Source organism: Zalophus californianus, chromosome 4, assembly GCF_009762305.2.
Source record: "Zalophus californianus isolate mZalCal1 chromosome 4, mZalCal1.pri.v2, whole genome shotgun sequence".
Lineage (NCBI taxonomy): Eukaryota > Metazoa > Chordata > Mammalia > Carnivora > Otariidae > Zalophus > Zalophus californianus.
The window spans coordinates 24749413-24776804 of NC_045598.1; the positions used below are offsets into that span (position 1 = coordinate 24749413).

General features: G+C 46.0%; 2 protein-coding genes across 10 annotated transcripts in view; one reads left to right on the forward strand and one right to left on the reverse strand.

Annotated features, from left to right (window-relative positions):
- Positions 1–330: 330 nt before the first annotated feature.
- YARS1 (tyrosyl-tRNA synthetase 1) lies at positions 331–26099 on the reverse strand. 2 transcript variants are annotated; one of them, XM_027596036.2, is made up of 13 exons: positions 25892–26099; positions 22798–22944; positions 22481–22656; positions 17131–17260; positions 13204–13284; positions 10942–11034; positions 8965–9100; positions 8195–8280; positions 5139–5274; positions 4167–4264; positions 3109–3302; positions 2473–2614; positions 331–1222 (listed from the first exon to the last, which is right to left on the reverse strand). In XM_027596036.2, the coding sequence occupies exons 1-13, from the start codon at positions 26054–26056 to the stop codon at positions 1112–1114; spliced, it is 1695 nt and encodes a 564-aa protein (XP_027451837.1). In that variant the 5' UTR covers positions 26057–26099; the 3' UTR covers positions 331–1111. The 2 variants fall into 2 exon arrangements, with proteins under 2 accessions (XP_027451837.1, XP_027451847.1); XM_027596046.2 differs by having other exon boundaries at positions 22798–23004; positions 25892–26029.
- LOC113923401 (S100P binding protein) overlaps positions 14179–27392 on the forward strand; it is a 47272-nt gene continuing 34058 nt past the window's right edge. For 5 of the 8 annotated variants that reach the window (XR_003520324.2, XR_003520322.2, XR_003520325.2 and 2 more), the window contains exon 1: positions 26271–26398. The gene's annotated coding sequence lies outside the window, so the exon portion shown is untranslated. Of the gene's footprint in view, positions 14432–26270; positions 26399–26472; positions 26555–27392 lie in introns of those variants that run through there. The other 3 variants (XM_027596118.2, XM_027596103.2, XM_027596094.2) reach the window with 3 other exon arrangements.

A 27392-nucleotide genomic window follows, 5' to 3' on the forward strand; every position in this document is an offset into this window, starting at 1 on the left:
CAGGCTCCGCACCCAGGGTGGAGCCCGACACGGGGCTTGATCTCACCCTGAGATCATGACCTGAGCCGAAATCAAGTCTGGCACTCAACCCCCTGAGCCACTCAGGCGCCCCGGGCCTCTTCTGCGTTTATGGCCAAAGGAAAAGCCAAAGTGTCTGTGATCCATCCAGTTCAACCCACTCCCCACCCCACCCCCCGCCCCCGGCCCATTACAGGGTCAAAAGTCCAAGATACAAGCAGCCTGGCCTGGGTGAGGGGCCCAGCAGCTGCTCCACACTTGTGTTCCTCCCTCCGGAGATGGTCTGGCTCACAGACAGGCCCCATCCAGACACTCTTGTTCAGACAGTTTATTTGAATTCGTGACAGTGACAGTGATTCTGATCAAGATGCCTTATGGAGAAGTATCCCACCCTCTCTGAAGAAAGATTCAGGCTGTGCCATCTGCCTTACTTCTGATATTAACACACAGCTGGTTTAGGGAATATCCCAACCCCGCAGGATCAAGGGAAAGAAATGGCAGGAGCCTCGGGGCTGGGCCTCAGGGTTGGCAGGCACTGGGGAAAGCTGCCCACCACTTGGTAGACCACTAGGTTCTCTGTTTTCCCCCTCCCTTTCCTTTTTGAATCCCACAATTTCCTGTTGGGGAAAGGCTGTAATTAGCTCAGTTCAGGCACCAGATCCCAGACAGAGGCACAGCTGCCGGGAGAACTCTAGGAAAACATGGGAACCAATATTTTTCCAATTAGAAGGGCTGTGGCATAAACCTTTTCTAGGAGTTATATTGAAACCAGATTTCTCCAGTCAGCTGCCAGGCAGAGAAGGTAGAGCTGGGCTCCCTGCTGCCGCCTCGCCCTCGTTACTACGGGGGGGGCGGGGGGGGGCAGCGGCTCTGTTAGTAGCCCAGCAGCCCACCCAGCAGCCCGGACAGGATGGTTCTGGATTCTGGGGGAGGCTGAGCTGCCACTTAACTGAGTTCCACTCCTAACAAAGTCCCCAACTTCCTGCTTCGGTGTCCTGGGAGATGGGTAAATGGGTGAAGGATGGAGCAAACTGAGACAGCAGATGACTGGGGCGGGGGGGGAATGGGAGGAGGGAGCAGGATGCCGGGATAGCTAGCTGATGTTCCCCCCTTTCAGCGATTTACAGGAGATGCACCCCAGTTTGGTCATGAAGTCGGTTTGCTTCCACTGTGCGATGCAGTCCTCAGAGGTTTTAAAGTCAGCCTGCACAAAATAAACAGAAGCCGTGAATGTGGCGGTGAGAGCAGCTCGAGGACAGCCCTTCCCCAAGGTCTCATGTGCCTCTCCTTCACTCCCGGCAAGCCAGTGAGCCAGCTCATCCGAGGCATTTAGTTTAGGAAAACAGTCACGAGTAAGTGCAAAGAACTATGTACCAAGACATCCACTGGAGCGTACGAATAATGAAAACCTAGAACAACTTCAATGTTTAATAAGGCTAAATAATTTTGTTACATTACAGTAATTATGATTCAACACTATACAGTCAGATCCCCCCTCTCGGTATTTAAAAAGACGGGCAAGTTTTTCTGGCATCAAGTTAAATAAAAAAAATAAACATATGGTGGGACTCAAACTGTAAATATATTACCTCCTTGCATTGAAAAAGTCCACAAAGAAAGAATCACTAATGCTATTTTCCAGGAACTCTAGGTGGCAGGACTAAGGGTATTTTTTCTTCGTGTTCCCTATACTTTGGACATTTCTACATTGGAAATTTATTTTATAGCAGGAAAAATAAGTGATTCAAAAAAGCAGCCTGGGAAAGGAGGAAAGAAGGGAGTGGGTAAAACCACCTGCCCACCACATGCAGGAGGACTCTATGCCCCCCAGACACACTCTGGCTGAGCGAGGAAATGCGGGATTAACTAGGGAAGGTCATATGTGTCCCGTTTAGCTCGGTTGCTGCTTTGTTCATGATGTAGCCCGAGCACCTAGAATGGTGGCTGACATGCATATCAGGGGCTCAGTACTTGCTGAAGGGAGGAATGCATTCAGGGGTCATGGGGACGGGCTGTATGTGAGTCCATGCCCCAGAGGGCAGACAGAATGAGTGCTCTAAGACCAGAGTGGGTTGGTGGTAGGGGAGGGGGTCCTGGCTCCATGGCTTCTGGTGACCCTGTGTGGCCTTGGCAGGTGTCCTGCCAGATAAAATATGGACAATCCTCAGATCACGGACTGAAGGTCAGAAGAGGAAATGTCTGAGTCCCTCACACAGTGCCTCAAATAGTCTGTCCACGCTCAGTATGTGCGAGGGCTCCCATGTTCTGCAGGCACCTCCTCTGGAAAGCAGTGGACTAAGGAAGGGAGGGGCTTAGAGAGGCAGGAAGGCCTGGGGGGGAGGGGGTGGATGGGTGGGGGGGGAGGGCAGTGGTGGACCCAGTAACACAGCAGTCTGGGGACCCAGTCCAGGCTGCCCAGGCAAGAGAGGGGACGGGGCATGGCCAGCTACTTACCTGCAACTTCTCAAAGACTTTCTTCTTGGGCTTGAGCTCTTCATCTGGTTGGCCCTTCTCATAGCCCTTCACGAACACTCGCTCACCGGGAGCAGAGCCTGCAGGAGGGTCCAGAGGCTCAACCGTGCGGTCTACCCCCTCTCTGAGAAGACACACAGGACGAGGAAAGAGTGAGGCTGTGGCCTGCCTGCAGCTGCCATGGAAGCCAAGGCATCAGGGCCTTTAGAGAGGGGGCCCTCAGTGCTGCACTGTTTCTGGATGTTACCAGGGTTGGGTTGACTATGGCTACCCTGAAGCCCTCTGTCGGGAGAGATACCAAACTCTGGGCTTTCAGGGGAGGAAGTAGGACGTAACAGAGACAGCAAGGCCCGAACGGCCAGTGAGAATTAGGTTTGACTCCTGGCTCCGCCTCTTACTGGTAGAGAGACTCGGGAACGTGCATACTGCTCGGAGCCTTCAATTTCTGTCTTGATAAAACTAACTTTAGGTAAAGCGCTTCCTTCACAGTACTTGCCCAACAACTCATTCCTTCACGTACCACCTTTTGGTCAGTGTCCTTAGGGTTTCCACCCGACTCGAGGGAGGGCATCCCGTGGGCCGATCTACCCCCCGGCCCCGCCCCCAGTTCTCACTCACGTAGAAGCGCACAGAAGCATGCCTTGGGACTCGACGCCTCTCATCTTCTGGGGTTTCAGATTGCACAGCACCACCACTAGCCGGTCCAGCAGCTCCTCCTTGGGCACAAACTGCACCAGGCCGCTCACCACAGTCCGCGGCTCGGCCTCCCCCACATCAACCTTCTCCACATACAGGCTGTCTGCGTCGGGGTGCTGCCGGCAAGAGAGGTTAGTCCCGGACAGGACAGGAGCACAATGCAGCGGATCACGGACGGGGCCCGGCGAGCCCTTGGACTGCGGAGCGGGCATCCCACTCCCCAGCATAGGCTCCTAGGGGGCCCTCTGGGGCAAACTCTTTCCAGGCCCCAGACAGCAGACGGAATGGGCCAGGAGGGTACATTTTACTGTCCGCCAAGAGGCAGGCTGTCGGTAAAAGGCGGGGCAAGGAGTCTCCCCCAGAGGTCAAGTGGCCCGGACCGGTCTGGGCGGCTACCATTATGGCCACGCGCCGCACCAGCCTGGACGCTGGGGGGAGGGCAGCGCTGGCCTCACCATGTCAAAGAGCACCGGCAGCTAACCTCAAAGTTGTTTCGGTAGTCACGTCTACGCAGTGAAAAACAATGCTGGGAGAGAAAAAAAGTCCACAACAATGGTCCCAGGTCACTGGCTGCATAACTTTCTGTCTCTGGGAAAAAGGAAATCCCTCTCCCTTCCCCATTTTCAGGGGTGGGTGAGTGGGATGGGACAGGGCGACACAGTGGCTGATCCGAGATAAGGCCTGCAGCTACGTCCAGCTGAGCTGGTAGAGACCAGAGGAATCTATGGGACCAGATTTAACTGATGAGCAGGCTCCCTCTGACTAATATCCTTCCCCCACCCTGAGTTCCTGGCTCTGGTTGCGTAAGGTTCAGAGGCAGCAAAAGGAAAAGCCTGACACCTGGAATTAGGCACCTGCGTTCTGACTTGCAATATGACCTCAGGGATGTTACTTCCCATCCCAGGCCAGGCTTCCTCCAGATGGAAACAGACAAACGTGACCCCTATCTGCCTCTCTGGGATGTGGTGAAAAGTGAGTACCTTGTCCACACTAATGACTTTGCCCACACGGATATCCAGCCGGGACGGGATGACCTCCTCTGGTTCTGAATTCTTGGCAGGGCCTTTGGCAACTGGCTCTGGGAATGAGAAGAACCCCAAGCGGTCAGAACTCTCCTCCTTCGCCATGATAGGTCAACTGCTGACACCACCCACTGGGGACACTAGCAGGGTTTCGTGCGGAATCCCCAGCATCTACCCCTTTAGTTATACCTCCTTTTTTCTTTTTAAAGTCATCTCTATGCCTAATATGGGACTCAAACTCATGACCCTGAGCTCAAGAGATGTAGGCTCTACTGAATGAGCCAGCCACGCGCCCCTAGTTATATCTTCTTTAAAACAGGAGCAGCAACCTTTGAGCAATGACATGCCAGGTTTTCATCTATTCTCTCCCTCAGTTATCAGCTGGCGGGGAGGAAGCAGAGGGGGAACGACAGTAGCTTTGCTACCTTTAGCTATTTCTATTCGTGCTCTCCACATACATTTGTTGAGTCGGGGAAGGTCACACAAAAGCATCCATATTAATATCTCAGCGTCATGGATAAGTGGATGGCCAACTAAGAGCCGGTCAGAAGCATATGGAAAGGAATTAGGTGAAGCTCAAGATGAGCTTCCCTAAGGAGCTGTGCAGGCTCTGCCTGAGTAGCTGTGTTACCCTCATGGTCGAACCCAACTGCTCTCTTAATTGAAGGATTTAGTCAAGGACCACAGCACATGTCTCACACCAGTAGACTTGGGACAACAGGATGTAATCACAGTATCGCCTAAACCTAAATCAGGATGACTCAAGTTCCAGTCCAGGAGTCGACGGGGTAGGATATTCTTGAGCTTCAGATCTCCTGGCTTCTCAGGCTCTCGATTTCAGACAGACCCTTTCCCGAAGCCCACCGACAGGCTCTCTGTCCTGATGATGTCATGCAGCCCATGGCCCTGCCCCTCCCTGGCTGGCCTTACTCTGCTTGGAGGGCTCTGGGTAGGCAGCGCTGGTCAGTTTCTTCAGTGCAGGAGTATTAAACTTTTCCCGGATAGGATCCAGCAACTTGTTCAGGGCGACCTCAACAGAATTCTTCAGGTCTCCAGGGTGTACAACCTGTGGAAGTGTACAAAGGCCCGGTGAAAGGAGGCACCGGAGTGGGGCACGGCAAGTCCAAGTCTACTAAAGATAACGTGTGTGTAAAGTGCAGGCTGTTGATCCTCAGAACAGCCCTGTCAAGCTGACAAAGCCAAGAGGGGGACGTGGGTTCAGAAAGATTATTTTTCTTGCCTGAGATTTAGGTCTTTTGACTCTGAATTCCATACTAACTTGAGGGATTTTTTTTTTTTTTAAGATTTTATTTATTTATTTGAGAGAGAGAGAGAACGAGAGATAGAAAGCATGAGAGGGAAGAGGGTCAGAGGGAGAAGCAGACTCCCCGCTGAGCAGGAAGCCCGATGCGGGACTCGATCCCGGGACTCCAGGATCATGACCTGAGCCGAAGGCAGTCGCTTAACCAACTGAGCCACCCAGGCACCCTAACTTGAGGGATTTTTATCTTATTAAGATTTACTTATTTATTTGAGAGAGAGAGCGCAGGGGTGGGAATCAGAGGGTGGTGGGTGGGGGTCGGGGGCAGAGGGAGAAGGAGCGAGGGAATCTTAAGCAGGCTCCATGCCCAGCGTGGAGCCCAATGCGGGGTTCCATCTCATGACCCTGAGATCATGACCTGAGCTGCAATAACTTGAGGGATTTTAGAGGCTGAAGTTGTTTGTTTTTTTTTTTTTTTTTGAGGCTGAATGCTTTTATTAATCAAATTCTTGTAGTCCCTCCATTCATGCTTCGAGTAGTGGCATGAACCAGGGTCCATTTACAGGCAGAGAAACACTCACAGAGGCAACCTGAGGAGACAGCCTGGCGGGGAACTGAGTGAGCGAGAAGAAAGAGCGAGGGCGTTGGAGTTAGACCGGGCTTAGAGTCCCAGCTATAGCTGTGTGACCCCGGACCAGGCACTTAACCCCTCTAAGTTTGGGGTGCTTTACTTAAGAACTGAAGAGAATGCCTATACCTCAGAGTCAGAATGAGGATTCAATCACATAATGTGGGTGAATATGGTGAGTGATGCCAGTACGTGGCAGGAGCTCAGCAATCCAATTTTTCTTCTTGTGTCCTGTGACTAGTACTTTTATATCCCAAATCTGGCCTGAAAGGCTCTGCTAGATGTTCTGAGGGGTTATCTCTTAGCTGTGAATACCTGTAATACAACAATGCCTCCATTTTTGTTTCCGATATTCTTTCATTTCCTTAGGAGTGTTTAGACCTGCTCTGTCCAGTATGGTAGCCGCTAGCCTCATGTGGCCATTTCAATGTAAAGTACGATCCCGCTCTTCAGTTGCACGGGGCGCATGGAGAGGCTGACCGCACACGGCCAGCAGCAGCTGTGTGAGACAGCACGTCCAGAATGTGTCCGCCATCACAGAATGTGCCGTTGGCTAGTGCTGCTCCAGGCTCTTTTTCAGATGCATTTCTTCTATCCTTCTTGTTATTCCAACAAATGGCTATTCACGGGGCTGGGGAGTGCCGTGTGGGTTTTGGGGCCTGCCTCAGACTGCAGATAGAGGGTTTCGGAGCAAAGGCAGCGAAACATCCAAAAAATGGGCCTTAAGGGCCGCAGAGCTCAGAGGTCATGGAGACTTTTCCGCTGTTTGATATTCAAACCCTCACACCATGTTGCCTGCAGTGGATTTCTGGCCTCTGCCTGAACACCTCAGTGATGGGGGCGAAAGGTCAAGTGAGGCAGCCCGGCCCGTTGCCATCCACCCAAGGTCACTGCACGGCTCTCCCTGATGTTGAACCTGAACACGTCCCACTGCGGGCCCCACCCGCAGACCTGGCTTAGCCTTCTGGGGCCACAGGAAGAAATCCAACCCCTCCCCCGCGAGAGTCTGTCATGTAGCTGAGGAGGACTGAATGCAGGCCTGATTCCCAGCCAAACATCCCCAGTTCTTTCAACTGTGCTTCTGTGACAGGGGTTTGGGTCTGTTCCTTATCACAGCCCCCTTCCTCCCCACATCAACACAACCCAGACTGTCCAATAAACCTCATAAGATTTGAGTCCAGGGCTGAATGCACAACCCCAAATGTACTCACAACAGTGTAGAACTGAATGGACTATCGGCTCCCTGGTTCCAGACTCCACATTTCTGATGCCTTATATAGCAAGACTTCATTAACATTCTGACAGCCCAATCACACTGCTGATTTAACCCAAAGTCAGAGTCAATCAAAAGCCCCCACTTCCTTCCCCATACCCACCACTATCACATCTTCGCTTTATGACCTGGCCCCGCCTAGCTTGCCCACAACACCCCGCCTCATCTTTTAGACTCATGTCAGACCAAACCCCTTGCGATTCCATACTGTGCTATTTCATCTGCCCATGTCTGTGCACAATTTATTCCCTCTGTTTGGATGTCGTCCCCTCTACAAAGCTTTGCCAGACAGCCAGGTAATGACTTCCTCCTATTTGATCTCTAGACCGTGTATACATCATCATCATATAGCCACACAGCAATGATATTTGTTTACGTGTCCGCCTCTCCTTCCGGACCACAAGCTTCATGAGGATTTAATCCTCCATAATGCCAGCCCCCACCATGGTGCCTAACTCACAGGCACCTAGTAATTCTTTTCTTAAGCTGTCTGTTGAGATCAGCAGGATCCTCTATGCTGTCCTTTCTGAGGTGTTTCTTTTTTGAACCTTGACTTTGACCCTCTCCCTGAAATGCTTCATCTTGCTGGGTTTGGTTCTTCATTCCAGGTTAAATCCTTTGCAGGGTGATTAGGACACCAATACTTTAGCTGCCATTTGCTCGCCTAACCCGTGAACCACACGAACCCTCATTAAGCCATTACCCACAATACACGGCCCTGGAGATCATCAAGCAGAAACTTGTGGCAGGTATTAGAAAGCTGGCTAGGCCAAGAAGGTCTGTCAGAAGGAATTCGGTGGGGATTACTCCTCCTTTGGGATTACCTCGTCAGCAAAGTCCTTTTCCAGCTCCAAGTAAGCGGTATAGGTTTTGTTTCCACCCCATTTCTCATCTCGAAGGATCACAAACTCTGTAAGACAAAGGATCCATGCCAACAAAGTCATTGATAATGGCAGAGTCAGCATTCCTAGCTCAAATGGTATGGATATTTGTAGTTTCTGTTATATATTTTATTTATTTATTTATTTTTAAAGATTTTATTTATTTGACAGAGAGACACAGCGAGAGAGGGAACACAAGCAGGGGGAGTGAGAGAGGGAGAAGCAGGCTTCCCCGCTGAACAGGGAGCCCGATGCGGGGCTCGATCCCAGGACTCTGGGATCATGACCTGAGCCGAAGGCAGACGCTTAATGACTGGGCCACCCAGGTGCCCCTCTCTTATATATTTTAAACTTTATTTTATGGCATTTATCTTAAATCAGATGAGCTAGGAACTCAGCTGGCATCCACACTCAAGGGGAAGGATCGTGCCTTACATTTCTTTCGCAATGCTCTGATGCTGCATGCCTGTGCCCACCCTCATTTCTTCAACACCCGCCCACCCTGACACCCTGCTTAGAACCCAACCTGGTGACAACCTCATGGGCAACGAAATGACATCCCAAGTGCAAGTGTACCCCGGTATATGAGAAGTCAGAGCACAGAACCAGGGAGGCCCATCTCTAAAGGAAGACTCCTGACCAACCACAAGAATGATCCCAGTACTAGTTTTGCTCCTTCAGCCTGGCCTCTGAGAAGCAATCGAGTATCTTACCAGACTTGAGGGGAAAGAGGACATGCTTGATGAAAGACAGAACTCCATTGTTCTCCACATTCCCTGGCTCACAGAAGGCCTTCTTTAGTTTTTTCTTCACGTCCTCCTTCCGGTCAAGGAGATCAATCTTGGACTCCTATAAGCCACGGAGGAGAAGGGACCTCTTATGGTGGGAAATGAGATATGCTCAACTAATCTATGTATTTTAATTTTTTTTTTTAAGAGAGGTTTAAACATTAACAACTTTAACAAAAGCAGAATTAATCAGAGTCAAGAACCACTCACAATATTGGCACCTGACAAAAACCACGATTTCAATTTTCCTGTGTTCTTCCCAGGCCTATAACACACAGAATCGTTACAAACTTGTATTTCAAGAACAAATGTCTACCTTTTGCTTTTTCACTTGAGACTATATCGTAGGTATTTCTGAGGGGCTATCTAGTCTTTGCTTCTAATTTGTATGCTGTATCACATTCCCAATTATTAGTGACAACATAAATTTCTGAACTGTTAGACTGTTCTAATTTTTACAAATTATATACACTATTATAATCAATATCTTTGCAGAGGTTTTTATTGTTTTTGTTTCTGCCTACTCTAGGATTATTTGCCTAAGCTACCCAAAATTGCCAGGCCGAAAACTATTTTCTGAAAAGGGCATACTCATTGTCACTGCCCGAAAAAGTGTGTGAGTGGCTTGCTACATGGCAACCCCACCAAATCAGGTACCATCTAGTATCTAGAGCCATCTTCCCTTTTTAGGTAATAGGAAGTGTTTCTTATTTTGGAGTGAGTAAGCTCATGGTTCTTTGGGTTCAGTGGTTACCAAATTCTGGTCTGTGTATGCCTATGTATGAGTCATCTGGGGTGCCTTTAAAAAATGTAAATTCCTGGGAGATGAATCTAAATCTCTTGAGGTTGGGCCAGGTATTTGCATTTTTAAAAAGTTCTCTGAGTGATTCTGATGCAGTCGTGTTCAGAAATGGCTGCTAACACTGATTTCCAGGGCTAAGATACGGTGAAAGTCACTAAATAGGGTGAGTGATATGATATTCTGTCAGAGAAATAACTGATACCTGGAGCATTTTAACACAGAGAAAAACAAATATTTTATATATTCCTTTAAAAATAGTAACAGTTTCCATGCGTATATTTACTGGTCTCTGATCAAAGACTGGAAAGTCAGATTTAAAGAACTAGATGAACACCCAAATGTGACTTCAACCAGAATCATCTAGTGGAATTTGAAAGAAAATACGGATTCCTCACAGACCTGTACCCCTGAAACAAATAATACATTATACGTTAATAAAAAAGAAAGAAAGAAAGAAAGAAAGAAGGAAAGAAAGAAAGAAGGAAAAATACAGATTCCTGATGTTCCCAGAACCACTTTATCAGAATCTCTAAGCACAGAGTCGAATCGACGCTTTTTTTCTTCTTTTTTTAATTTCCTAGGTGGTTCTGAAGCTCAGCTGTGTTTGGGAACCCAGAACTCAGCCTTTCACATCTTTGGGTCCCACTACATCCTCCATTCTGTACCCTTAGTGATCAAAACAAAAGTGCACTTTTCCTAAGCAGGACTTTTAACTGTTAAAAGATACTGTATTTATCACATTAGTTATATCAAACATCACCCTGAGAATCAAGATGCCATATGGTGAAATGCAACCCTAGCCTCATTAACCTCATGAACAAGGCTGAGTCTTATCACAGTTCTACGAATGAAGAAATTACTTTTGCTAGTGTGTTTTATCAGCCGCAGTAAAATTGTTAAGATTATGACTGGATCCCATCAGCACTGCTTCTGGGTCCTTTAATACTCAAGAACCACTGAAATTAATTGGATGACTTCAGATTCCTTGGAACTCAAATCTACAAGAATTCTAGTTAGCGAGGGGACTCTTCTTTTGAGTACTCAATCCCTTCATCTCTTGCTGAAGGTTTCGAAACTCAAGTCAGAGCTGGAAAACGTACCTCTTCTGAGGAGCTCATTTTACTGCCAGTTAATCCTGGAACCATAGGATTCATCAGATGGACCCGTTTTGAGTAGCCAAGTGCAGGGAGGTACTGAGGGGTTAGAAAGAAACACACAAAGCATGCGTTAGTATAAACTCCTCCTCAGTGCCCCAATTTCATCTAACTTGGCCAGCAACGTAACAGTTTGATATAGTTCTTCCAATCTCTTTTTTTTTTTTTTTTTTACTGAATACACAACCTTTCTTTCTTTCTTTTTTTAAAGTTTTTATTTAAACTTAGTTAAGGCGCCTGGGTGGCTCAGTTGGTTAAGCGACTGCCTTCGGCTCAGGTCATGATCCTGGAGTCCCGGGATCGAGTCCCACATCGGGCTCCCTGCTCGGCGGGGAGTCTGCTTCTCCCTCTGACCCTCTTCCCTCTTGTGCTCTCTAACTCTCATTCTATCTCTCTCAAATAAATAAATAAAATCTTTTAAAAAAAAATAAACTTAGTTAACATACACTGTAATATTAGTGTATTTGGTGCAGAATTTGGTGATTCTACATTTCCATACATCACCCGGTGCTCATAACAACAAGCACACTCCTTAATCCTCATCCCCCACCCACCTCCCCTGGGGTAGCCATCAGTTTGTTCCCTAGAGTTAAGAGTCTGTTTCTTGCTTTGCCTCTCTCTCTTTTTTTCCCCCTTTGTTTATTTGTTTTGTTTCTTAGATTCCACATGAGTGAAATCATATGGTATTTGTCTTTCTCTGACTTCTTTCTTTCTTTCTTTTTTTTTTAAAGATTTTATTTATTTGACAGAGAGAGGGCACAAGCAGGGGGGACGGCAGGCAGAAGGAGAGGGAGAAGCAGGCTCCCATACCCTACTATACCATATGATTTCATTCATATGTGGAACTTAAGAGACAAAACAAACTAGCAAAGGGAAAAAAAAAGGAAAGAGAGAAAACCAAGAAACAGGACTCAACTACAGAGAATAAACTGATGGTTCCCAGAGGGGAGGAGGGTGAGGGGATGGGGGAAATTGGGGGTAGGGATTAAGAAGGGCACTTGCGCGATGAGCACGGAGTAAGGTATAGGACTGGCGAACCGGTATGCTGCACACCTGAAACTAATATAACACTGTATGTTAACTACACTGGAAATAAAATTAAAAACTTAACAAAAAAAGACATCCAAAAACCATTTAAAGAATACTATATAATATTCCATTGTGCGGAGTTATCGTAACACATATCATAATAATCCCTTGCCATTGGATGTGAGTTTATTTCTAGATATTTTCTTTTTAAGTAATCTCTACACCCAATGTGGGGCTTGAACACACAACCCTGAGATCAAGAGTCGCATGCTCTACCGACTGAAATAGCGAGGTGGCCCTATTTCTAGATTTTACCTTTAAATTGATAATGTGATAAATATTTTCATATGTAATTGAAGTTGCACTTTTAAAATTATTTCCTTAGCACCAACTTGTATAATTATCAGGGCAAACTGCCCTCCCGGAAATTTACATTTCCACTAAGTGTTTTCTCCATACCCTTGCCAAGATGAGGTTTTGAGAAGCTTTCAAAAATAACAACCATTTCTCGGGCACCTGGGTGGCTCAGTTGGTTAAGCAACTGCCTTCGGCTCAGGTCATGATCCTGGAGTCCCGGGATCGAGTCCCGCATCGGGCTCCCTGCTCAGCAGGGAGTCTGCTTCTCCCTCTGACCCTCTTCCCTCTCGTGCTCTCTGTCTCTCATTCTCTCTCTCACAAATAAATAAATAAAATCTCTAAAAAAAAAAATAACAACCATTTCTCAATGGCCCTTTCCAACTTACTCAAGTTCTTTCCCCAAAAAGAACTACTAAGGGTTTGCTCTGATTTCCTTCTTTAAACCCTGTTAAGTCTCATCTCAGAGATGAGTGGTTTATGTAAGATCCAGAGCAATATGGACCGAATGCTCTGGGAAAGACCAGTAGTTGATTGGTGGTCCCTTTCCCTAAGAAGTGTGTTATTAGGAAAGAAGCAAATCCAACAGGTCTGGGGGTAGCTTCCTGGCTTTTGAGTCAGGTCTGAGGCTAACTGCTGCTTAGTCACTAACTGTGTGATAATAGACAACTTTCTTTCTCGACAGTCGGTTTTCTCGTCTGCAAAACAGGGAAAACAATACCCGCCATACAATATAGTTATGAGTGGTGGGACCGGCATAGTCAATAAACCTTAGCTGCATACCTAAGGCACAAAAGAAAAAAAGACAGGAAAGAGAACACTGACCTTCTCTGCGAAGGTGAAAATCTTTCTCTGATCAACACCTCCAAACTGGGCATCTACTTTCAAATACTCTTCATCCAAGGCCTGTGTGAAAAAAAACAAAACAAAACACATGAGCATTAACTCCTACTATATTTCTTCTATATGGATCTGGGAAATCAGAAACTTGAAAATCACTAGATTTTTTCAGAAAGTAGAGCCAGGAAGCAAATAAAGCAGCATCCAGCCTCCCTCTTGGCCTCAAGAGCAGCATAAACATTTGCTGAATGCCTGTGGTGGACAGAACTCCATGTGGATGTCATGGGGAAAAAGTAAGAGCCTCTGCCTTTGGGAAGCTCACAGTCCGTGGGGAAGGGAGGGAAGAAGGAGAAGACACACCAGAGTCGGGTCAAAGGTACCCACTGAATAAGGCAGCCTGTGACAAATTTCAAATAAGGGCATAAGAGAGGCGCCTGGGTGGCTCAGTCAGTTAAGTGTCTGCTTCTGCTCAGATCATGATCTCAGGGTCCTGGGATGGAGACCTGCATAGGGCTCCCTGCTCCGCGGGGTGTCTGCTTCTCCCTCTCTTGCACTCTCTTTCTCTGTCAAATAAATAAATAAAATCTTTTAAAAAAGGCATAAGAAGAACGTGCTGTGAGAGCTCAGAAACAAAAGACAAGACTAAGCTGATTTTGTCACTTACTACCTGCCAGGCCTAGTACCAGCCCTGAGGATGCAGAGCTGAATTGGACCCAGACTTGGCCTATAAGAAGCCAACTACACCCAGCTGAAAAGAGAGACATGTAAATAGATAATTTCAGTGCAGTGTTTGAAGGGCTACCCGAGATGTTCATTTAAGGAACAGTGCTAACACAAAGAAAGAAATGCTTATCTCTAGCTGGTCAGACAGGTGGCACTGAAGGCTTCCTGGAATCAGACTGTGGGCTGACCTTGGTTTTGAAGAATATATAGATGTTTTTCACCATGAAGAGGAAACAGATGTCAGAGGGCAAAGAGGTGTGAAATGTTTAGAGAAATTAGTGATTCGGTATGCAAAAGCACAAACTTCAACGGAAGTAGGAAGTGGTTAGTGATGGCACCAGAGAAGTAAGGATCCTGACCATCATGCCAGGGTGCCTAGCATCGTCCTGGCCCACACTGTAGAAAGATCACACCAGTCAGAGGGCAGGGCACAGAGTACAGCCCTTTGGACTGGAGACAAGACAGCGAGGAGGCTGCCGTGAGAGTCCAGGTAGGAAACGATGCCGAACCAGGTCAGCAGGGATGTAGAACAAGAACACATTTAAGAGATTTTAAAAGTAGAACTGGTCTGATTTCATGTTTCATTGAATGGAGGGGAGAGGAAGAGAAAGGTGAGCAAGCTGGAATAATCTAATTTTTTTTTAAAGATTTTATTCATTTGAGACACAGAGATACAGAGAGAGAAAGCATGAGCAGGGAGAGAGGCAGAGGGAGAAGGAGGTTCCTTGCTGAGCCAGGAGCCCGATGCGGGGCTCGATCCCACGACTCTGGGATCATGACCTGAGCCAAAGGCAGATGCTCAACCATCTGAGCCACCTAGGCATCCCAAGCTGGAATAATCTAGAAGAGCACTGTCCACTATAATATTCTGGAATGATGAATATGTTCTATGTCTGTGCTGTTCAATAGGTTAGCAACTAGCTACGTGTGGCTTGTGAGCACCTGAAATACAGCCAATGTGACTGAAACCTAAAAATTTTAATTTTAATTATTTTTAATAGCCACACATGACCATGACTAGAGGAGAGGCTACTATGGGGGCAGTGTAGATCTAGAACGTGTCCAGGCTTAACCCGTAGAAAGTTCTTTCGGAGGTGATGAGGTTAGACTTGATATTCTTCTACCAAACATTTTTTTTTTAAAGATTTTATTTATTTATTTGAGAGCGAGGAAGAGAGTGCATGTGAATGGGAGGAGGAGCAAAGGTACCCCTCTTATATCAAACGTTACAGACATATACGAAGAGGGGCGCCTGGGTGGCTCAGTCAGTTAAGTGTCTGATTCTTGGTTTCAGCTCAGGTCATGATCTTGGGGTCGTGAGATGGAGCCCTCATTGGGCTCCAAGCTCAGTGTGGAGTCTGCATGAGGATTCTCTCTCTCCCTCTCCGTACCCCCCACTTGCATGTGCGCTTGCTTTCTCTCAAATACATACATAAATAAATAAAAATCTAAAAATATATATATACACACAAAAAAAGTTAAGTCTATACCATTTTTGTCCTATCTTTCTGAGCTAGTTACCAACAGTAACAATTTGGTTTGAATTTTTCTTTTTTTCCTTGCTCATATAAATATACACACATGAAATATGATGTGCTTCATTTAACAGAAAATAGGATCATGCCTAAAATTTATTTATTTTACTTTGTTTTGTTTTTTAAAGATTTCTTTATGGGGCACCTGGGTGGCTCAGTTGTTAAGTGTCTGCCTTCGGCTTAGGTCATGGTCCCAGGGTCTTGGGATCAAGCCCCACATCGGGCTCCCTGCTCGGCAGGAAGCCTGCTTCTCCCTCTCCCACGCCCCCTGCTTGTGTTCCCTCTCTTGCTGTGTCTCTCTTTGTCAAATAAATCTTAAAAAAAAAAAGATTTATTTATTTTATGGGGTGCCTGGGTGGCTCAGTTAGTTAAGTGTTGGCCTTTGGCTCAGGTCATGATCCTAGGGTCCTGGGGAGCCTGCTTCTCCCTCTCCCTCTGCCTGAGGCTTCCCGTGATTGTGCTCTCTCACTCTCTCTGTCAAATAAATCTCAAAAAATAAATAAAATAAAGATTTATTTTAGAGAGAGATGGCACGCACACATGTGCGCGTGGTGGGGGAAAAGGGAGAGAGAGAATCTCAAGCAGACTCCCCACTGAGCATGAAGCCTGATGCAGGGCTTGATCTCACAACCCTGAGATCATGACCTGAATGGAAATCAAGAGCTGGCTGCTTTACTGACTGAGCCACCCAGGTGCCCGGCCTAAAATTTATTTTTACACATCACTCTAAAATTTTCTTCATTTAAGAGATCATGATCAACATAAAGAGGATATGTGACACTGCAAAGCATTCTCTGGGAGGACTGGCCTCCGTGTGTTTGGCATATTCTGCAGACATGAAAAAACAAACCCATTTACTATGTATGTGTAAAAAGCCTAGTCATCAGGCCATTTTCAGCCAATAGTCACATCCAGTGTACCTCTGCATAGAAGACTTACGATGTGGTTTGTCAGTATGATCTGTAAATAACTGATGTGAATTCCCATGTATACCTGTGTAAATAGATTTGTTAACCGAAATGCACTTTATAAGAAAACACATAAAAATTACCGATCCAGGAAAATAACTCTGTAAATTCCCCAAGCATTTAAAATAAAAAAGTATTCTTTAAATTCTTTCATGTCAAGTTCAGCTAAATAAGTAAAACACAGAGATTCTCCAAGAAAGAGAAATAATGGAATAAATAAAAAGACAAAACCTCCTATCCTCCCCCAATGATAAATGATACAATAAAGATGAAAAAAATGCATTTCCCTATTAAAAAAAAAATATATATATATATAAAATCTGGGGGCACCTGGCTGGCTCAGTCAGTGGAGGGTGCGGCTCTTAATCTCAGGGTTGTGAGTTCAAACCCCACACTGGGCATAGAGCTTACTTAAAAAAAGATAAAAAAAAAATATATACAATCTGCAAATAAACTGATGTTTAAATTAAAAAAAAAGATGTGTCAGACAAGCAGTGTTTTAAAGTGCAGACAGATAGGGGAGGACCTACAGCTGAAGAAGTCAAAGGGGAGGGAAGAGAGACAGGAAGGAAGGCCTGCAGCATAGTGAAGGAACAGGAAGTACCTGGGCTTCACTGGGGCTGAGCAACCAGTAGCTAGAACCAGAGCAGAAAAGGCCCTTGGGCAACTCCATCCCTCCCGAGTACCTGTAATCCGGGGTACAGCAGACCACTCAGCAAAGGGTGCTCCACCTGCTTTACCACCTCAGCCCCAGCTTTCTTGGCATCGTGCTGTGTGACCACGGAGGAGAGTCTGTACACATCTAGTGTGTACTCTCTGAAGAGGAAAGGAAGTGGGGACAGCTGTGAGACTGGGCCAAGGCCTCACTCTGATCCTAAAGCACATTAATTCACTCTCCCAATCTTAAGACATTCCAAAAGACCTCTGCTGCCTGGTAGCTTCTAAAATGTGACTGGTTCTTTGTCTTATACAAAATACCACTTGATTTTTATGTCTTTTTCTTTTTTTTTTTTTTAAAGATTTTATTTATTTATTTGAGAGACAGCGAGAGCACAAGCGGGGATGGGAGTGGGAGAGGGCGAAGCAGGCTCCCCGCTGAGCAGAGAGCCTAACTTGGGGCTTGATCCTAGGACCCCAGGATCATGACCTGAGCCCAAGGCAGATGCTTAACCAGCCACCCAGGCGCCCCAAAATAAAATCTTAAAAAGAAAAAATAAAATTTTCAAGGAAAACAGTTTGCAACCTAAAAACCTATGCCCACCTGAACTACCATTCAAGTGTAAGAGTAAAATATCTGAATATCTTTATCCAAAAAAAGTTATTTTCATGTTTTTATTGGTCATTTACGTATCCTCATCTGTGAAGTATCTATGCCAGTAGCCCATTTTTCTACTTTTTCTTTTTTTGGAGTTCCTTAGTATTCTGGATAGCAAATCCTTTGTCATTTATATAGCATGGGGTAGAGAATTAACCACTGACACAGAATAGAGAATTCAGAAATAGATCCTCATAAATACGGAAACTTAATTTATGACAGAGCCAGCATTGCAGATCAGCAAAGAAAGGATAAACTTTTTAAGAGAAAGTGGTACAAAGACAATTAGTTATCCATATGGGGAAAAAATGATCCCTCCATTCCAACTAGATTAAAGATTTAACTGTAAAGGCCAAACTATAAAACATTTAAAAGACTGTACATATATAAGACTATCTTACAATCTCAGGGCAATGAAAATTCAATAAAACACACCAAAAGCACAAATCACAGGAAAACATTGATGAATTCAAGTTAAAATTAAGACCTTCAGTACATCAAAAGTAAAATAAAGTAAAAAGACAAGCCACCAACTAGGAGAAAATACTGAAAACATATATAACTGGCAAGGATTAATATCCTATATTCTTTGTCAGAAACTACAGAGTCAAGGGGTGCCTGGGTGGCTCAGTTGTTAAGCATCTGCCTTCGGCAGAGGTCATGGTCCCAGGGTCCTGGGATGGAGCCCTCCATCGGGCTCCCTGCTCAGCAGGAAGCCTGCTTCTCCCTCTCCCACTTCCCCCTGCTCGTGTTCCCTCTCTCGCTGTGTCTCTTGTCAAATAAATAAATAAAATCTTTAAAAAAAAATAAAGTTTTTATTTTTGGGTAATCTCTACACCCAACATGGGGCTTGAACCTACAACCCTGAGATCAGTAGACCAAGCCAGCCAGGTGTCCCTCCTCCAGAAGTTCAAAGGCTTTGCTTCATCACCCTCTGTGTTCTTTTGAGAAATGCAAAGCTATTGTGATTCCTGAAATTTCTATGTGACTTCTTTTGTCCCTTTGGAAGTTTGTAGTATACTATTTTCCCCCCTTTTTTCTGTCCTTAGTGTTGTGAAATTTCAAGATAGTGCACTGTAGCATGGGTTTATTTTCATCCAGCATGCCAGGCACTTGATGGGCCCTTTCACTCTGGACACTCATTTACTTGTTCTATAAATTATTTCATTTATGATTTCCTTCCCTCTGACTCTTTGTTCCCTTTTCCATACCATTTATTATTCAAATATTGGACCTCCTGGCCTAATACTCCAATTTTCTTAGCTTTTTTTTTTTTCCCACTGTGCTCTGCCATTGAAACCAAAGTTCAATCCCATATAGTTCAACGAGGTCTCTTGAGGCGCTAGTAGTCTTAGTGTTCCACGAATTATATTTTACAGATTACAAAATGCATTTTTTTGCATTTTAAAAAAATATTTAATATCTTCAAAATCTAGATAAGTCTTTTAAAGACTGGCATGTTAGAGACTAATCAGCCGTATTTTTTTTTTTTTTAAGATTTTATTTATTTGACAGAGAGAGAGCAGGAACACAAGCAGGGGGAGTGGGAGAGGGAGAAGCAGGCTTCCCGCCAAGCAGGGAGCCCGATGCGGGGCTCGATCCCAGGACCCTGGGATCATGACCTGAGCCGAAGGCAGAGGCTTAACTGACTGAGCCACCCAGGTGCCCCTAATCAGCCGGATTTTTAATGACAGATTAGTTGAAATACAGTATCTTTTTTTTTTAAGATTTTTTTTCTTTTTAAGATTTTATCTTTAAGTAACTTCTACACCCAACATGGGGCTCGAACTTACAAACCCGAGATCAAAAGGTGCATGTTCTATTGAGTGAGCCAGCCAGGCACCCCTAAAATAAAGTATCTTCGTATTCCCACTTACGTTTGATTTCTGGCCACTGAGTATTCTTGACTATTTGTCAACTGACTGATCTGAAGCATTCAGGATGTTTAAAAAATATTTTACCCCGCATTTTTAGTTGTTTTCAGTAGTAAGGCTGGTCTGAGTACCCAGTGTGCCACACTGCTAGAAGCAAACGCCCTCATCCACATCTCAAACACTCCTACAGTTTTTCTGTCCATCTCTCTGGGCTGCATTCTGGGTGAATCTCAGTACTATCTCTCAAATCTCTAGTTTTCTCTTCAACTTTGTTCAGTCTAGAGTTGAAGCCTTCTATTGAAGACTGGTTTGTGGAGTTTTTTGGTTTTTGTTTTAAAGTTTATTTATTTATAATCTCTATACCCAATGTGGGGCTTGAACTCACAACTCTGAAATTAAGAGTCGTGAACTCTTCCAACTGAGCCAGTCTGGTGCCCCTGTGGGGTTTTTTGGTTTGGTTTGGTTTGGTTTAGCTTTAATGACTGATTTTTACATTTCCAAGATTTCTAAATGATTTTTATTTCTATATATATGTTTCATCTCTGCCTCTCTCTGTTTAATCATTTTCTTTTTAAAAATGGATGCTATTCCTTGGCATGTTAGAACTTATGTCTTTTAGGTAATATCATAGATATAACACTCATAAATGGTGGTCAGCTTGGTTTAATTCCTGGTATGCATACAGTCAAGTTTCCATAGGCCTGAAGCTTGACAAAAGTCCCTAAAGACCCAGGCAGGTGACTAATAGTGCCCCTACTCCTTGGCTCTACTTTCCTTGAGGGGTAGGGATGGGAACGGGAAAAGGGTAAAAGCCCTGCTTTATACTCTGGCTTTAAGCAGTAAGCCTGGTTTGTCCCCACTGTCCACTTCTTGACTGGAACCGAGCAAACCTGTAACTTCAGACCAACTCATCAATTTGCATTTCAATTCTGTTTTCTTACCACAGAGACGTTTAGCATGTCTTTGAATCTGGCTATGTCCTCCGGTTTTTTAATGTTTTTGTCTATCATTGCTGTTGTCTGGAACAGAGGGAGTACATGAAAGCATATACTTAAAAAGACATCTTCCTTTGAAGTCACTTTTGTGTATACAAAAAGAGCAAGTGACTTTGAAGCAAGGTAGCTTTATTTATGTATCCTATCTTCCCAAACCCCAAATTCTGTTCAATTCTGGGAGGAAAAAAAAACCTTCCCTGAGACATTCACTGTTATAATCCTAGGACCTAGAACAGAGTCTGACATATAGTAAGAACTCAGTAACTGTTTGCATGACTCACTCCCTCACCTTCTTCAGGTCTCAGTCTAATGTCTTCTTATTATAGGGGTCTTTTTTAGCCACCAAATTTTAATAGAAACCCCCCAATCCCCAAGAACTTTCTCTCCTGCCTGCCTGCTATGTAGCACCTATCACCATCTGACACAGTTTATATATATTACTTTTTCATTTGTTTCCTTTGACTGTATTTCCTTGCTGAAACGTAAGCCCCATTTGGATGGGGATTTTTGTTTTAGTATATTTTTGTATACTCAGGACCCAGAACAGTGCTTGCCATCTAATAAGTGCTCCATAAATATCTGTAACAAACATAAAAATAAATGAAATTGTAGGGACTCTACTGAGGCTGAGGATTCAAACATCTGTTTACATAAGAAAGTTATGTGCCTTATTTCAAACTCTAAATATCCAACAGTAAGGAATGCTAAAGAAAATTACAATCGGGGTGCCTGGGTGGCGCAGTCAGTTAAGTGTCCAACTCTTGGTATTGGCTCAGGTCTGATCTTGGGGTCATGGGATCGATCCCGCGTCGGGCTCTGCTCTCAACACAGTCTGCTTCTCCCTCCCTCTCCCTTTGCTCCTCCCCCAACTCGCACTCTCTCTCTCCCTCAAATAAAACCTTAAAAAAAAAAAAAAAGAAAGAAAAAAAATTATGATCAATGAGGTAAAAAGAGAAATGAACTTGTAAGCAAGAGATCTGGGTTCACATCCTAGCTCTTCTACTTACAGTGAGTATGAACTTGAGAAAGTTACAACTGAATCCGTTTTCCTTATCCGTGAAATAGGACACACCAATGCTTACCTTAATAAGCTGTTCTAAGGGTTCAAATGCAAAAGTGACCAGTGGAGTGATACATGGCTTAACTGAGGTTTTAAAAATAAAAAAATGTGGGGACTATGAGGCAACATGGAGGAATTACTTAGGAAATTACTCAAATTAAAAGAACTAGGACACAAAATCGTATCTATGTTAATATTACAAATATGAATAAAATTGATAAAGATATAAAGAAACAAAAATTGTTGGGGAGGGTTGCCTGGGTGGCTCAGTCCGTTGGGCATCTGCCTTTGGTTCAGGTCACGATCCCAGGATCCTGGGATAGGGGCCCACATCGGGCTCCTTGCTCAGCAGGGGGCCTGCTTCTCCCTCTCCCACTCCCCCTGCTTGGGTTCCCTCTCTCGCTGTCTGTCTCTGTCAAATAAATAAATAAAATCTTGAAAAAAAAATTGTTGGGGAGATGAGAAACAAGTGAAATATTTTTCTTTCACCTTTCTTTAATCATTATTTGCTGAGGCTAGAAGGAAAAAGGGAAGCTGAATTGTTGATCATTATTCGCCCATATGCTGTGAGCTCTGCAAGGCCAAGGACTTTGTTTTGGTTACATTCATATCTCCAGCAAAATGGACAGTACACAGGCATTAAGTACAGTTTTGATGGATGACTTAAAAGGACAAAGAGTATAAATTTTTTAATGGCTTCTAATCCAAATTTAAAGAGTGCCTGGACTCCACAGACCTCTAATTAGGTAGTAGCATGAGAGCCACAAGGAGAGTGGATGATCTAGAACTTACTTGCTAAGCTGGTAATCAGTGCCTTTGACAAACTTGAGCTTCTCCAAGGGTACACCAATGCTCTCCAGCATTGCCTTGATCACATTCTCATAGTAGCTGGTTCGGAGTTCTAGAAGTTCCCACGGAGCTTTCATGTTATCCAGGTATGCGTGAAGGTCCGCAAACAGAATCGTTACCTGGACATAAGAGATGAGGGACCAACAAAATTGAATTTCATCCAAGTACCTCCAAATCCCCCTCTCTGCCCTGCCCTTGTTAAATCTCTCTTTTGGTCATTCCCCAAGGAACTGCTTGGTTTATAAAACATTACTTCTTACCTCACATCCTGCTTTCAGGAAGTCCGCAATCTTAGACATAGGCACGAAGTAAGCCACATGTGGCTTGCCTGTGGTTGCTGTTCCCCAGTAAACTTTAAGTTCCCGCTCCTTGAGTATCTCCTTCAGCTTCTCTTCCCCCAGAACCTCCTGTTGTGGAAGCAGAAGAGCTGGTTTAATGCTGGTGCCCCACCTTGCTCATCCTTTACCCTGTGACAAGGAAAACAAAAGCACGTATCACTGGGGGTCTAAGCCCAGAGCCAGCAGGGAAGTCCAACCATACTCTCAGGGCTGAGTGAGAACCAACCTAAGTTGGTGCTGTTGCTAGTACCACTCCAGTGAAATGCCACTGATGTTAGGGAATGGGACATGTCCCTACCTGCATCCTCCCCTCCATCTACTCAAACTCACGTTCCTTCCTTTCAGAGCCAACTTCTTGAAATAGTTGTCTCTTCTTCCGGTCTTTATTCCTCATCTCCCATTCCAGTTGAATTCCATACAGCATCACCCCACTAAAAATGCTCTGGCTAAGATCACAGATGACTCCCATTGTTGCTAAATTCAATGAAAATTTTTTTAGTCCTCACTCCATCCCTGAAACACTCCCCTCTTTTGGTCCTCCACTTCTCTATTCTCTTAGTTTTCCTCCTACTTCTCTGGCTGCTGGCTCAGATTTCTTTGCAGTTGTTCTTCTTGCTAATCATTAAATATTAGCAATCCTTGCAGCCCTATCTCGCCTCTTCTTACTCTACATTTTCCCTAGCTGATCCCTTTTAAGATGCTTCAATTACTACTTATGAGCTAGTAACTACCAAATCTCCTGCTCACACCCATATATGGGACAATGTACTTGTTATCAACCCAGTTAATTCAAACTCAACATGTTCAAAATTAACCTCATGCTCTCATCTTCCCGCCTCGCTCCCCATCCATCTTTTTCACTTATAGTTTCACTCCAGTGCAGTAAATGGTACTATCATTCACCAAGTTGCCTAAGTTACCCCAAAGCTCCTAAACCCTCCTCCTTCTCTCTGCCTCCATACCACCATCCTAGTCTAGGCCACTAGGCCACACCAGATCACACCAGGACTACTGTAATAGCCTTCTAACAGGACTCCTGTATCTATTCGTGCTCCCCCTGGTCCATGTTCCAGAAGGCAGCCAGAGAAATCTCTAAAACGCAAAACTTGATTAATCAACTCATTCACCTATTTAATATTAAATGGTTTCCTTTTGCCTGAAGACAATATTAGAAAAATCCTAATAGGTCAGTATGCTGCTAATAAAAGAGATTTTAGTGTTTCTTCCAAGTGATGGTTTGGGGAAGCAGTTAGAAGCCATGAAAGACAAAAACTGTTTTGCTGGTTTTACTCATCTATCAGCAGGACTTATTAAAATCCTGTTTTAAGGTAGCTGGTGGCTGGAGCTTGCACCCTCCAAGCCTGACTATTTGGAACTTGGGAGAGTTCTTGCCACCCAAAGAAAGGTCCTACCACTTACCCTTTAAAACCTGAGTGAGTCAATGCCATTAGCTTTGTGTATCCTTTGTCCCCAACCAGCATTGTTTTGTGGAAAGAGACTAGGACAAAGAATCTGGCTAAGAGGAAGCATGCAAAAATTACTGGTTAAGACGAAGTTATGAGAGGAAAGAACCCAACTGTCCACCAACTGATGAATGGAGAAACAAAATGTGATATATCCATATAATCATGAATATTTTTCAGCCATAAGAAGGAATAAAGTTCTGATGGGTATGACAACATGGATGAACCTTGAAAACATGCTAAGTGAACGAAATGAGACATAAAAAGCCACATATCACATGATGCCATTCATATGAAATGTCCAGAATAGGCAAATTAAAGACAGCAAGAAGATTAGTGTTTCCCTAGAGCTGCGAGGAGGGGGGAAATGGGCAGTGACTGCCAATGGGTACAGGTTTTATTTTGGTGATGAAAATGTTCTGGAATGAGATAGTGGTGCTAATTATACAATCTTGTGACTATACTAAAACCCACCGAAATGTACACTTTAAAAGGATGGATTTTTTTGGTATTTGAATTGTATCTCAAAAAAAGAAAAAAAAAAAAAAACAAGCTGTGGCCCAACCAATGTATCACTGCTCTTAGAATAAACTTCACTTTTAAACACAGCATGCAAAGCCCTCATGACTTGGTCCCTGCCTACCCTTTCTCAACAAACAAGTAAAATACATAGTTTGTCAGATGGTGGTAAGTTCTATGGAGAAACAACAATGAAAAAAGGCTAGAACAAGGGATGAGACAATTCTGGTGGCAGGGGGTTTGTTATTTAAATAAAGTGGTCAGGAAAGACCTTCCCGATAATGTGACAATAGGCCTGAAGGAGGCAAGGAAATGAGCAATATATATTTATTGTTTGATCTGCACTTTGTTTACTCTACTCCAGCCAAATCAACCTTCCCTCTGAACCAGTGTTTCTTCTCCCCTCTGGGTCTGGACCTGGCTTCCTTCTACCTAAAATGCCCCCCAACCCATTCTTCTTGTGATTTACTTCTACTCCTGCAGTTCCTGGAAACAGCAGGAACAGATGTGAAGTGATTTGCATCATCAAGGCGCAGTTTAGAGGTCACTTCCTCAGCCTTCCCTGACACTCCCCCAGCCCTCTCCCCTAAATTCCTTCCAAAGCTCCACCGATAGTACTTTACAGTACTTGTTTCAAACTGTAACTAAGTTTTTGAATTATGGGTCATTCTTAACGTCTGATTCCCTCCAGACAAGCCCTGTGAGGGCAGGGCCCTGACGTATCCCCAGTGCCTAGCACCGCGCCTGACACATAACAGGGTGGGAGGGGTGGGAGTCCTGAATTCAAAGCTGGGCTCAACACAAGGTAACTGCCCACAGGAGGTGAGCCCCACTGTCATTTCTGTGCGACCCAGATAATTGCTGCTTGATTGACTGGCCGACCGACCAACCAGCAGCGAGGGCTATAGTCTCTCTGAGCTGCCTCGGCGCGGAGTCCCCGACCCCACACACTTAGGACCCAGTAGTGAGGCTCAGGGTCACTGGACCTCGAGCCCCCAGTCCCCAACAGCGCGTTTCCAAGTCTGAGGCCCGACCTGCAGGTTCCGGGTGATAAGGTGCAGCTTCTCTTCAGGGCTTGGAGCGTCCCCCATGACTCCGTCGCCCCTATCTCCCGCGCTCAGCCCGGCACCGCGCCGCTTCCTCGGTCGCCGCCGCCGCCGCGTGCCGGGAACTGTCACGCGGGCCCAGGTAGGTTGCATCAGCTGAGCTCGTCGCTCGGCTTCCTCGGCCTGAACCCTTAGCCTAAGAGCGGACAGGAAAGAGTCAGGAGCAACTGAGAGTCGAGCGGGTCGATGAGACGAGAAAGGGGCGGAGCCAGCAGGAAGGCTAGGCGGCACAGAGGGCGGGGTTGCGGCGTCTGCGCGGGGCACAACCCCCTGAGGGGCGGGGCGGTTTCCTGCCAATCACTGCCTGTTTGCCCTCCCCCCCTGCGCTGGCCCGACTGCCTGGGGGTGGGGGAGGTCGGGGAGGGGGCGATAAAATGGCGCAGGGGGCGGAGTGAGGCGCAGTCTTTCGCCCAGGCTTCGGCCCCGCTTCCGGAGGTGAAAAGCGGGAGGGACGAGGGGGTTTGCGTTCCCGCCTGGGAGGGGGATGGGGGCGCCTCTTGCTTCTCCAGGGGGCCATACATGCCCGTCCACCCCGTTGAAGGGTTGCGAGGCCTTCGCCCTGCTGGGAGAGGGCTGGTTGTCGTTCCTGAGGTGATGGCGGCGGGAGGGGGAGTGTCCCTGCGCCCCACCTCCACGTCGGCGGGCGGTAGATGCCCCTCACCCTGCTGAGGAAGAGGGAGGCCGTCGGGTCACCTGCGAGGCGGGGAGTGCTGTCAGTCTCCCTGCCCAGTGGGGGTGGGGGAGGATGGGTGTGTTAGGTAGGTTTGGGGTGCCGCTTCCCCTACCCCATTTTGGGGGGGGCTGTTGCTAGGGAGAAGATTTTCCCGCCGCGCCTTGCGGGTGGGGGAGGGAGAGGATGACCCACCCCTTGGGCTGGCGGGGCCTCCGTCCCACCGAGGTGTGGGTGTGGGTGGCCACCCTCCGGGTGAGCGGTGCATCTCGCAGGCCTGTTGAGGGGTTGGTTTGGCCCCTGCGGGGGGAGGGGCGGGGAGGCAGCCGGCGCTTCTCCCGCCTTCCGCGGGGTGGCGGGAATTCTCGATGTTTTCGGGGGAGGGAGGAGGGAAGTACGAAGGCCTGGCCCCGAGGGCGATGCCGTGCTGAGGCCGTCGCGTTTCTGGGGGAGAGCGGGGGGCAGCCCAAGCAGTATCCTACGAAGGGTGGATATGGGTCACCCTTACTCCTGGCTCTCGGGACTGGAGGTGTCACCGGTTCCTTCCTGAGAGGGAGGGAAGGCAGCTGGCACCGCAGGGTGGGCCCCGGCGAGGGGAAAGAAGTGATTGGATTGCCTACCTGCTGATCTCGTTTCTTGTGGATTTGTTAGAGGCTGCAAGCTTTAGCTATCCTGTCTAAATTAAAACATTTTCTTTTTAAAAAGAAATCTGTTGCTGTAGCTTAGTAATACTTAGTTTCTATGCCCCTGTGGAATGAG

Coding starts and splice junctions, on each gene's coding strand:
- YARS1 (XM_027596036.2), bottom strand. CDS start 26,056: ATGCAACCTACCTGGGCCCGCGTGACAGTTCCCGGCACGCGGCGGCGG. Junction 22,945..25,891: donor TTATCACCCGGAACCTGCAG/GTCGGGCCTCAG, acceptor CTTCCACAACAG/GAGGTTCTGGGGGAAGAGAA. Junction 5,275..8,194: donor AAAAGGACTTTGCTGACGAG/GTAATCCCAAAG, acceptor ACACTTCCACAG/GTTGTACACCCTGGAGACCT.